The 12616-nt window shown below is 47.0% G+C and overlaps 4 protein-coding genes across 4 annotated transcripts; 1 reads left to right on the top strand and 3 right to left on the bottom strand.

Moving 5' to 3' along the window:
- Window positions 1–1644: 1644 nt before the first annotated feature.
- On the bottom strand, window positions 1645–3268 carry LAJ45_08032 (uncharacterized protein; the record flags this gene model as incomplete). Its single annotated transcript, XM_046117586.1, has 2 exons — window positions 1645–3019; window positions 3075–3268. 2 exons carry the CDS (start codon window positions 3266–3268, stop codon window positions 1645–1647), a joined length of 1569 nt encoding a protein of 522 aa, XP_045969235.1.
- A 200-nt stretch (window positions 3269–3468) lies between these two features.
- Window positions 3469–4599, bottom strand: LAJ45_08031 (uncharacterized protein; the record flags this gene model as incomplete). Its single annotated transcript, XM_046117585.1, has 1 exon — window positions 3469–4599. One exon carries the CDS (start codon window positions 4597–4599, stop codon window positions 3469–3471), a length of 1131 nt encoding a protein of 376 aa, XP_045969234.1.
- Window positions 4600–6074: 1475 nt separating this feature from the next.
- On the top strand, window positions 6075–7432 carry LAJ45_08030 (uncharacterized protein; the record flags this gene model as incomplete). The annotated part of the gene is made up of 4 exons (XM_046117584.1): window positions 6075–6412; window positions 6570–6737; window positions 6812–6911; window positions 7187–7432. 4 exons carry the CDS (start codon window positions 6075–6077, stop codon window positions 7430–7432), a joined length of 852 nt encoding a protein of 283 aa, XP_045969233.1.
- A 2967-nt stretch (window positions 7433–10399) lies between these two features.
- On the bottom strand, window positions 10400–11776 carry LAJ45_08029 (uncharacterized protein; the record flags this gene model as incomplete). Its single annotated transcript, XM_046117583.1, has 4 exons — window positions 10400–10509; window positions 10566–10949; window positions 11059–11312; window positions 11367–11776. The coding sequence occupies 4 exons, from the start codon at window positions 11774–11776 to the stop codon at window positions 10400–10402; spliced, it is 1158 nt and encodes a 385-aa protein (XP_045969232.1).
- Window positions 11777–12616: the final 840 nt, after the last annotated feature.

The raw sequence follows: 12616 nt of genomic DNA, 5'->3' as shown, positions 1-12616 counted from the left end.
TACTAGATCACCTTAAGTATTGAAGCCCCTCGTGGAGGAAGGTCTAATTCATTGCTGGGAACTGTTACCTGATGATTTATTCTCTAGAGATTTGGTAGCTAGTTGAGAGTATGCTTAGGAGAATAGAGCTGTTATAAAGGCAAGGGGTTGGTATACAAGATATTAAATGTCCAATTATCTTTATTTAGCTACTATTGAACAACTATACAAAAAAACAGCTCTCCAAAGGGTCAATTGTGGTTGCTGGGTGGGTAGTCATAATGGGGCGGGAGGTGTCGAAACCCGTTGCTACGCCGCCCCATACGATGATTTATGTCCTAGAACTATACATACATGTAGGTTTGATCCCAGCACTTGCCTCCGGCAAGCTACCCGTAAGGGATGGTCACGAGACTAGTATACATGTACTTACTAGTGAATAGCAGAAATGTCGAAAAGCATGCACTTATCTCATGCATCTCGATCTCCCTTCCAACCAAGAATTTTCTTGTCACTCTACTCCATGCACCCTAAATGCTGCATCGTAGGTGTATACATATTTCCCTAATAATCGGCCCCATTACATACATGTATATATCCCCACCATGGCCAGATGGGACTTCACACTGTGGGGCGTGGCTACACCCACAACCCATGTGAATACCTCCACCACCCACCCCCCTCCTCATATATCATCTATCATGCACTGACTGGGGATCTAGTTATCTCTTATAGAGGAATCATATCTAGGACGCTTATATCTCTATATCCCAAGGTAATATTTATACTAGCAGCTCAGCGGTCGAGGCAGACCTCCGGTTACCCGCTTGCCCCTCTTTTAGAGATGATGGGGTTTTTTTGAATCCGGCTCTTTTCGGCTTTTCAGAATCAAGATTGGGCATTTCCCATTCCCTCTTTCATAGGCTGCGCCGAGGGACCAACAAAAAGTCCCCTTTAACTTCTGCAAGGTATGTACCTTCCTGGAGGCCCTATTCGTCCTTATATCTCTCCCTCTATGCTCAATTGTCACCACTAATTTTAAAGCTCGGTCTTTCCTCGACCCTTACAGCGTGAGCCATCTACTTCTCCGAACCCTCCTGTGTTCGGAAGTTGCATCAAGGGCCGGATGAAATGAGTTTTTTCCTGGGATTTAAGTGCCACTCTTGTGTCTGGGAACTCTTTCCCACTGAGCTTTGGGTCTAATATGTGTCGCATGTTATCACGAGTGATATTTCATGACTCGATTATCAGCGTCCTCTCACGGGAGTGATTGGCGGCGTGTCCCATCATTTTCGGCTATTGCCTTACTACATAACCAACAAGGAGAGACTAGTCCCAATCGAATTGGACAAACAAAACTACCAACTTAAAGAAGATATATAGAATTATTATTAATAAGATCTAAAGTTGTAAGGGCCAAGAAACAGCTAAGCAACGCCCCCCAATCAAAAAAAACTAAATGTTGAATAATCTTTACCGAAAATACAAAGACTTTTCTGCTTCTGAAGTAATAATAACGGCTACTAAAATACGTATAGTTTATCCCCCTAAGTCGACCAAATCCACCAAGTTATTCCAAGTTATTCCCAAGGCCAGTAAGAATATTAAGAAATTACAGTATATGATATCAAACAAATTATAATCATTACCGCTTGCCCACGTGTTTTAAGTCTCCTTCACCTCTGACTCCAACTTTAGTCTTGCCATAGTGTTTTCTAACCCCTCTGTTTCAGATACCGCATCTCTAACCACCTCTTTAGATAAGACCTGAACACTATCGCATTCCTTAACGAGGCTGTACCACGTATCCAATTCACTAAACTTAACCAGATGCTTTAACCCAGTTCGCTTCATATAGTTCTCCAGGACTGGCCACACAGCGGTATCGTCAAGGCTGATATCAGATCCCGATAGATACCCTTTCGTTCTAAATAAGCGCGCGTCCCAAATCTCCAGCTCGGTATCAATCGCCACCTGGTTATCACTTTCCAATACTTTGTGTAGTTTTTCACTTTCCTGCATGTGTTGTAGAACCCTCGAAAAAGCGGCCCTTTCATCTTTGGGGGACGGCAGCAGAAATTTCCCAGGGTCCTTGGAGGGATAGAACATTTCAATGTGTTGAAGGATTGAAAGTGCCTCACAAACTATTGTTTTCTCGGGGTCAACATCCACAAACACTGGAGCGGTACCTCGAGGGTTCAAAACGCGGAAGGAAGGCGAGCTGGTTTCATTGGGCTCGAGTTCATAGGGAGTGAACACAATTCCTTTCTCCAATAGGCACATGCGGACTTGCATGCTGCCGATATCACCTTTTGTAAAAAATAGTTTTGGTAGCTGTGGGACGAAATGCAAGACGTCAAAGCCGCCGCCGTAGGCTGCGTCCCAGTCAAAGTCACTTTGATGGTTTTCAGAGCCAAAAGCTTCAATCAGCCTTTGAGTTTCTGGATCATCGCCGTTGATAACAGGCCGTCGCTCGGCCTTAGATTTAGAGACGGCACCTTGGCCCCATATTTTATCTTCTTTGTCTGAGAGGAAGGTCCCAATATGGCGGAAGGTTAAGGAGATCCTTTCGCCGTTGTGAGACATTTCCTGGGCGGTCTTGAGGCCTTTCTCACGTCGGTCTTGTCGAATTCCATGGAGCCACTTTTTGTTTGTTTCAAGGCCTAGGATAAACATCGAGTTATGAGGAAGTGGTATACGCTGGGTCGTTCGTTCCGGACCATGACCTTCTGGTTGGTTTGACTGCTCTTGTGATCTTGATTCGGCAGCCTTTTGCATTGCGGCATCCTTTTTTGTTCGGAGAACCATGGTTCGCTGAGCACCCAGGCTGACATTAACGATTTTGGATCCTCGCACAATGTCGAGGGTCTTGTCAGAGTGTTCAGAGATGTAATCATTGCCGTCACGGTAGTGTTGTATCAGGACGTGATTAACCGGGTGTTTTAGGGCCTTTTGGACGCAGTCCACTATAAGCTGTACCGTTGGGGAGAATGGTAGGAGAGGAGGCGACTCATCAGCCGGATGGCGATATATCGGGAAACTTTGAAATTGGAGTTAGCTTCGAAAAAGAAGTCGATTACTGATCTCAAGCATACCTTCTCTCATCACCATCATCATCAATTACTCCTTCCACCGCGACCATTCTTGGAACCTCGCCACCACGATGGTACATGGTCCTCCAGGCTACCTCTTTCTTCAGCCTATCGAATGCCGTCTTAGATAGGGATGGAGGCAGGATATTGTTGACTAGATTTGAATCGCCCTCACCAAGAAAATCCCCTTCTCCCATGATCGGAGATTTTGAATCGAACCTTGGGTTTCCGGATGAACTGCTGCTACCTTGAGAGATTGTGTTTGACTTGTCGCGTTTCGAACTGCTTGCGTGTGACTTTTTCTTTCTGTGTTCTCTATGCATCTTTTCATCCTTTTTCCTCCCCTCATCGCCGGGCTCGTTATCATTCTTGCCTGCGCCTGCTGCGGATACCTCATTTACCCCAGTACCCCCATTACTGCCTTTGACTTGTGGGCGCTCCTTGCTGACTTCAATATCTGGTAATCTTCTTCATTGATCGGCGCTAGATCAGCTGGGAGGACAGATTTGTCGTCGTCTAGCGGGGTAGCCGCAGTTTCCGCCAGTACTTCCTTGACAGGTTCTGCAGGTAATCTCCTACTGCTCTCACCACTGCTCTCACCTCCCACCACCTTCAGCCCAGACACCATCGCAACCAACTGTTCCTTCGAAAGGCTCGTGGCCCCCAATTGAATACCGGCTGATCCGTTATCGTTATTACTACCATTACCCCCAGCCTTCAACCTCCATTTCTCCCAGCCCTTCACCAATGATTCACTCTCAACCTCCTCCACCACGTAATCGTGAACCATGACCTTCAATGACTCCTGGTGAGCTGTTAGATTCCTGTATCCTAGACAATCCTTCAACACATAAGTATTCAACCCATGCTTAGCTGCTTCGGCTGCCGTTGCAAGGACACATATATTGGTGAGAACTCCACATATGTACAGCTCCGAGACGAACCTCCCTCTCAGCGTCTCAAGAAGACCTGTATCCTTGAAGGCCGAGAACCACGTCTTCGCCATGATCTTATCAGGCGGCGATTTGATCGACGAAACAATTGACGGGTGAAACTCGCACGCGGGAGTCCCCGGCTTACATGGCGGATGCTGGCTTTCAATCGCCAGGAACGCGTCGGAGCGCAGCGGAGGTCTTGCGCCATTCGCAAGCTTCGGCCTAGGGCTTGAACCAGCGCGAGGTCTCCTACCTCCCGCTGTTCCCGCTCCCACTCCTGACCCACCAGCCTCATTGCCCCTAGGTCTGTGGTTGTTGTGCTCCGTCTCAGAGTCGGACGAGTCGTCGTCGTCATGTATTATGAGCACGGTCTCGTTGCTGCGAGGGTCGATAAAATCACGTGGTTTTTGGTACTCGCTCCGCACCCAGATGACGTCGCCACCGTTTGCACGAAAGTGCGGGACGAAGGCCTTGATGTTATCGACAAAGGACGGGCTCCCGGGAGGGGGAGCGGCCATGATGCAACGGCCGATATCAGGATCGAGAAATTCATTCTGGATCCCTAGGATGAGGAGGGCGCTACGCGGGGCCATGTTTATAAGGAATTTGCCTTCGCTACTGCTAGTTGTGGGGGTGGCATATACTGATATTACTGGCAAGATGAGAGGAGGGGGGAGGGGGGGGGGGGGTATGAGCTGCAGATGGGGAGATATAAAAGAGACCGCGAGAATTCTTATACCAAGGTGTCAAGATCAAGAAAGGGGACGAAAAAAAGAGGGATTTTAGCCTCTATTATAATTCCTCCAGATGAAAGAAAGCCAGAGAGTGCCAGGAAGAGGCAGGGAGAGCTGTGCGACTTGCTGCCGCCGCGGTTTTCTGGGCGATGTTCCCGACAGTCTGGAAAGACTGAGTCACTAGTGTTCACTTTCACATTACTTGCACACTCGCACTTTCCCACTCACTTCACCCACGCGGGAAGAGACATTATAGTCACATCGTTTGGTTTGGGGTTCTTGACAGAGAGAGAAGGGGGGGGGGGGGGGGCGGTGAGAGGGATACCTGGCTGAGAAAGTAGCAGACCCTGGAAATTATGCCACCGGAAGAACTACATGTACCTAACATTACCACATATGGATTTACTCTCTGCAGGACTGCCCACATGAGGTGGTCTATCTACTTACAGTACCAGCCAGCTCCACCAAAGGAGGGTCAAAAGCCAGTCTCAGTAGAAGCCTCTTAGTCGAAGATTATGGGGGGAAAGTTATGGGATAAAAAGTGATGCTTGATTTGATTAAGAGAGGGGGGGGGGGGTAGGCCGGCCATGGAGAGATGGTATGGATGGAGGGGATTTTGATGATCACCAGCCACTCAGACACCCACTTTTGTTTGATCTGTTACATGCTTGCTTGCCTGCTTGCTTGCTTGCTGCAAACCGCCGCAGGGCAGGCCAGGCCAACAATGAGCACTTAGCAGCCCGGAAAATCAATCTCGGATATCCGCATCACAGATCATCACCAACACCTCACAAAACCACTAACCCCAGGAGCAAACCAAGCTAGGCTTCAGGCCGTCCAGCAACTAATTAAAGTGTACCTACATAATTTTACATAAATAAACACTCTTATTCTCAGAAATTAAACCAATCTCGCCCGAACACAGTCAAGGCAACAAGGCAACTGGCATAAATCTTACAATTCTTGGGCTTTAGGTCTCGGGGGTGGGTTTCTCTAGGTATTCACTAATACCACATAACGTTACATACTCACCCAACTCCTTTGTGCGGTAGGTAATCAGGATCGCTCTAGCGTTCTCATGAATATTATCTGCTTGAATGATTCAAAAGCAAACAGAGATGGGGTTCCTTTCTTTAGGAGTCGAACTTATTTTTCCTATATATCTGTGCCTTCTCCGGAAAACTATTTTCTCACGATTATCACTCACGTCCTCAAGATCTTACCTTGGCTGGTACCCCCATTGCCACTAACGTATTTGAGGATATTCCTATATAAAATTACTACTCATAATACTCATCCCCACGGATAAGTCACTCGCCGATTAATATCCAACAATGTCCTCCAATGTCTTGTCACTTTCCAACAATACCAAAAGCACCCAAATACTTTACTACACCTATCTTCTCCTTCACAAAAATGGGACCGTACTCCCTCTCGTTTCAGCAGCTGATCTTCCATCGACAATCACGGTGCTTCCACCAACCGGACCCGGAACAATATCTCTGCTTCAGGAAATCTCTCACCCAAGATTTGCACCAGAGGTATTGGAAACTACGCCGGCGCCAGCGGTAGCATTTACACCGCAAAATCCCCATGGATTGGTTCAGTATCAGGGCCAAGGCAGAGAAACCCAATCTTCGGGTTGTGAGAAATCTGCCACTACCCCTGCAGGGTCAGAATGTACTCGTGACGACGCAGAAATAATGCAATCTAGAGCTGCTCTATCATCTTACTCCTCTTTCTCTTCTGCTTCCTCTGCGGAAGGATATTCAAAAAACAGCCCATTCTACACCCACCCACATTCACACGAGGACTCGTCGTCTCAATAGTATATTATACTCTAAGAAGAGGATGAAGGTGACGATGGGTGCCATAAAGCTCGGCCTTGCGCTTACTTCCAGAGAAGGATTGGCTGCAGGCGTGGGAAAGACTGTTTCTACATTCACGCCCCTCCCACGGAGAAAGTGCACAAAGACACTAGAGACGGCTCAACCAGTGTACCGGGACGAGCTACTGACACCTCTTCTACCGAGTCAATTTCTGAGAGAGAAAGGGATACACACATACGCAGGAGTATTGGGGGTAAATGGAGGAGAGAAGAGAGTGAGGAGGTCGTAGCTGAAAAAGAAGAGAATGAGGAAGAGTGTAATAATGAAGTTAGAGATAAAAAGGTAAATACTTACCAACTAACATATATTGAATATTGTTATATGCCGATCTCAACACACTCCTATAGGCTTCTAGTTACTCTTCCTCTTTCTTTCCTTTTCTTTTTCTTTCTCTGAGCTGTACCCTATCCCACCTGCAGCACATCACCCCCACTAGAGCAGCCTGCTTTGCTCCAGCCCAATAATAACATGTTCCTTCGTGAGTTGAGCTCACAAATACAACTGCTCACACCCACTCTTCATCCTTCTCCTACTTTCTAACCCTACTCATCTCGCAGGACTCGCCGACACCACCACAACACATCAAAACGCATTGTACCTTCTTCTTGCGATTCGGCGAATGTGACTACTGGCCTACTTGTAAATTCTCACACGAGCGGCCCGAAGGAAGCTGGAGATCAAGCAGTAGGAAGCTTACGACGACATTTCCTCAGAGAAGATCGGGAAGTAATTCTATTTCTGGCTCTGAGCTATATGAAGAGAAGCCGAGGGAGGTAAGAGTGGGGAAGTTGATCTCGTATTGATTGGTTGGGCGGATTCTGATTTTCGTCCTTTTTTTGCATACGGTATTGATACACAAACCAGCTTAACTTGCCTAGGCGCTGATTGGCACGTGATGCCCTAATTTAAAAATCTTAGGCAAGGTAAGGTCAGTGGCTCTATTTTGTTGGTGAAATTCGTAGAGTAGATTTTCCGGTGCCTTTCCTTCCTTTTCCTTTCTGATGTCCTTGCGAATGTTTAAGTTTCATATCAATAACATTTTCAAAACCTCACTTTGTGTAGTTAGTGTTCAAAAGAAAATAAGACATTTCCTATCTATCCGTTCGCTGGCCCATTGCTCTATATTTTTCTGCCTACTTCTTCTGCCTACTAAATTCATTCGCCGACTTCTTTCGCTGTTTACTCATCTTTAATCATGCTCCTCACCGAAATTAATTAACGAGAAAAACTGGGATCTAATCTCCCACCCCTAGCTAGCTAACAAGACAGACCTTTGGCTGTGAACTAGATGACGCTCATAGACGCTTTGGCCAACTGAAAACCTAACCTGATTTCTGTTTCATCTTTCAGTCCGTGCGGCGTTGCCCAGAACGGGTTAACCGCGTCCGGCCGGTAGTTATTTAGTGCCATTCTTTAACTCTACTTCAACCCGCTAAGGAAAAAAATGTTAAAAAAAAACCGTTCTTATCTACTTCACATATGAATTCTTATCGAGAGAAAAGAAGTAGCTAGGGTACCTTGAGATTGCACACCTGCCACCAACAAAAAACCAACTGCATAAGGTGGGCATGTTTTTACGTCACGAGGCGATAGGTAGCGAGTGAGATGTCGTGAATCCAATGAGGTTGCACAAAGTTCAAATATCGAACGATAGTGGTGGAGGTAGTTGTTACCTCGTGACAGCAGTTGCCGGTACTAAAACGACTTTGCGTTAGTGTTGTAATGAAAATACGGGGGGGTAAACCTCCCACCTCCATGCCATACCCTCTTTGATCAGCTTAATTATAAGGTAAACTTGAAATTACCATTAGGATACCTGCTGAGAACCAGACAACAATCGATCATTTCTCAAACTACAGATGATAAAAATCAAGCTCGAAGACGGACATTCAGTGCTTGCGTAGGAGCCGCGGGGGGGGGGGGGGGGGGGGGGGGGGGTTGTATGCCGGCAAGAATGAAATGGCTCTTTTCTCTGTGGGCTCAGGTCAAATGAACGTCGGTATATCGTACGGGTATGCACGCATGCTATGATTGTGGTTATCCAATTAGCGAAAAAAAGCCAATCGATGAGACATAGAAAGAGACTTACGATGATGTATCGATGTGAAGAAGAGACAAGTCTCAGCTCAATATATGAGGATTTGATCAGATCAACTTTTGGCTTTTCCACGACGCGTGTCCGATTTGAGCCATGTTATCCCGTATTGCGCACGTACGTGGTCCCATAGTGCCAGAAGCTACATGTACTCCTTCATGATTTGTCACAACTTAGAAAAATTATATGTATGAATGATATCATTCTGCTGGATTCTTTCCCGGGACTGAAATAATGGGCTTCAGCAGCAAATATCAGTTGCTGAACACGCGCACGTCTTATCGAATAACCAAGACTTGAGATGCGGGTGAGTGTCATTCTCGGGCTCCTACCTCGTTGCACACCTTTCGACGCCGTCATCTTCGATCATCAACTTGCATCTCCGGGTGAGCCTGAAGCATACGATCCCCGTGAGATCCCGGGAGTTTGGGAATCACACACGCAGCTTCGAACAAGGTCATTGCGGATAAAAATTCTACCGCTTAAGACTTTTTTGGTGTGAGTTATGCTATCCGAGAGCTAATCAATACTTTCCAACCTATTCAAAACTATTGAGGCATAGTTTTTCAGGAGTTATAACAGGATTTCTATGCCGGAAAGACCACCTCTTCTTCTTTAGAGCGGTGGATGACAACATTATGCACACGGATGTGCTATGCAGGTACAGTACGCACATAGAGTACTTCCAGAAGCTATAGCCGTCACCGTTGAGATAATGTCCAGGTTCAGACATCCGGCTAACACAAAGCGTGCCCTGCCCTACCCGGCGGGGAAGTGGGTTTTCCACTTTCGGTGGTTGTCCGATGTCAGACGCCGTACATTATCAAAAACGGATATTTCACCTTTATTTCTGACAAAATTGTAATGCCGTCCGATTTGACACCCACCAGGGCCAATTTGAACCTATCATCCGAACTTGACATCCAAAACCACCATACCGTTGAACCAAAATTGGCCAGAAACAACCATAATGGAGTATCAGCGACGGAGGGTGCCGGGACTACTGTCTTAGTCCTATGCAGTGTATGTCGTCATGTTCTACATACATACGATATTGCAAAATGGATGTCAAGGGGGTTTTTTTTAAAAAAAAAAACGGAGATATTTTGACCAGGAAAACCCAATTCCTTTGGTCAATTCCTCCAGGCTTGAGAGCTTCCAGTTTACTTTACCGCATGAAACTCCGAGGGAAGCTACCGTTTGATTGTTGTCATTTATACCGTTACTGAAAGGGAAGGAGCTGTGGAAAGCCGAGGATGGGGGGTACCTGACACACCGCCCCCACCACCAGCAAGGAGCTTCAATCAAAATCAAACCATATCCTACCATGTTATGCATCTTATACAGTTACTACAACTACATGCATCGATACATTATTCATTTATTCATCGTTACGATAAAACAGCAAAAAGATACGCTTAGAACAATTTGAATTCTCATCGCTCATGAAATACACAAACAGCAATAACAACAGCAACGCTTTCCTCCCTCCTTCAAAAGTAATACTAGTAGCATGATAGCGCAAATAAACAAAAAAGAAAAAAGAGTCCAGTATAATAAAAACGCAACCAGGGGGAGTTAAGAGTGAAACCAAAGGAGAAATAGCGAGAAAAAAACACTCGGCCAAGTGAGAAGGTAGGGGGGGGGGGGCGCAGGGGAGAGAATCTTTCCTTTTCTACAACTTTGAGAAGGTAGGTTTCTTCCTCTGCATGGTAGCCTTGATAGCATTTGGCACATCCTGAGTCTGCAACGCCGCCGCATTCCACGATTGTGTATAGAGCAAACCTGATACGAGTCAATAAATGAAACCCTCAAAGCAGAACTTTGGACTTTTAACCTACCTTCCTGCACACTCCTCCCAACACTGTAATTCACCAGAGCTTTAGTACTCTGCACAGCCACAGGGCTCTTACCCGCCAACGTAATACCCAACCTCATAGCCGCCTCCAAGGCTTCCTTCTTGCTTCCGTATACCGCGCTAACCAACCCCACACGCAGGGCCTCCTCCGCGCCAAAGAAGCGTGCAGTCATTGTAACATCCTTGACCCACGACAACGACCCCACAACCTTCGGGAGACGCGACAACGTGCCGATATCAGCAGCGAGCCCGATATCAACTTCTTTAACAGCAAATGTTGTTGAGCTGGCACAAATACGAATATCGGTTGCGCAGGCGATATCGATAGCGAGGCCTAGTGAGAATCCATGAAGCACGGAGATGACCGCTGAAACAACACGAGGCGGTTAACACACGAACCCAATTGGCTCATTCACCCACCCCCCCCCCACCCACAAAAAAAACAAACAAACGCGGGAAAACAACAACAAACATACGTTTATCACACCGTTCAGCCGCCGATATCGCTTCTTGAAACTCTTGAATGTGCTTCCTAAGTGCCCACGCTTTCCTCGCTGGATCGATCGGAGCCTCTTCGTCGCCCTTTGCCCGTCCCCCTACCATTTCCATGTTCATCTCCAAGTCCAGCCCAGCTGTGAAGGCCTTCTCGCCAGCGCCCGAAAGTACGATGCAGCGTACTGCTGAATCGCTCGACAGACGGTCAAAGATCGAGCCATACTCATCCCACATCCTAACTCCCAATTAGCCAGGAGTAGGGGAGTCAATATATAACGCAACAACCTACAGTTTATAAAACGCATTAAGTTTCTCGGGCCTATTAATCTCGACATGGGCGACCCCCGGAGCCGGAATAGTGACATTGAAATGTCTATAATTGGCATATGCCTCCGGAGGTGTCATAACGGGCTTGCTACTGGGCTTGTGGTGCAAACTCGGGGCCTCCTCCATCGTGACGCTCTTTGGCTTTGGCGGTGGGGGCGGTGGCATCGCGAGAGACGCAGGGCTCATCGAGCGTGTGTTCTTCTGGGGTGACATATCCTCGTGGTCGTGGTCGTGATCGTGGTCGTGGAGATTGGTAGTTCTCGAGGATGGGGGTGCTGGTGGATGGGGTGAGTTTACCTGTTGCTGTTGCTGCTGGTGGTGGTGGTGACGGGGTGGGGATTGTACTCCGAGGGTTCGGGGGTAGCGCCACATGTTAAAGTATGGGGAATATATGAGAGGGTGGGCGAGAGAACGTGAGACCGAGGGGATAGATATTGGGGGGGGGGGGGGGGGAGGTTAGCTAATATAAAGCAAGCAGATAGTAAGGTAGGTAGGCAACCCAGAGAGAGAGAGACTTGGACTTGACAGCAGGCAGACACGAAGCCGAGCACTGCTGCCGAGGTAAATAACAGTTGGCTGGGCTGTCTGTTGGCGCCCTTTCAGCAGGGATGAGCAGAGCCGCGCACGATGTTCATTCGCGGAGTGTGAGACACACGTGAAGACGTGAAGGGTTGGGGGATCGAAATCTCGCGATCTTGATGAATCACGGCCAAATACGAGGGTGAGTACGAAGATGAGGATGAGTATCAGATTCTGTGTTTAAAACGAAACAACGCCGGCCAGGTCTCATAATCATCATTATCGCAACCACAACCACCACACTACTAAGCTATCCTTACAGATTAATTGTCTATTTCTATTCAAGCCCCAACTACGGGCTATATTAATTACCCGTTCATCAAACATTCCAGCTTCGTCAGTCAATAGGAATAAGCGCTTCCAGCAAAAACAACAAGAAACAATTAAGAAACAATTTCATGAATCAATTAATCCCCCATCCATGCCGTGCCGTGCCCATGCCAGATTACCAACCTTTTTGTAAGTATACCTATGTAGAGTTATGAAACAAAAACACAAAGCTATAAAAAATAAAGACACGAAAACGAGATCGCAATCTTCCCTCTTCCCTTCCCTCCCCAAAGAAAAAAAATATATGTATGGAGGTAATGAAAGTGGAAACAAAAAAAACCAACCAACCAATCAACCAACCAG

This window comes from Morchella importuna (genome assembly GCF_003444635.1).
Source record: "Morchella importuna strain M04M26 chromosome Unknown Morimp01GS027, whole genome shotgun sequence".
NCBI lineage: Eukaryota > Fungi > Ascomycota > Pezizomycetes > Pezizales > Morchellaceae > Morchella > Morchella importuna.
The sequence above is the reverse complement of the archived record's forward strand: the minus strand, read 5'-3'. Positions and strand labels throughout refer to the sequence as shown.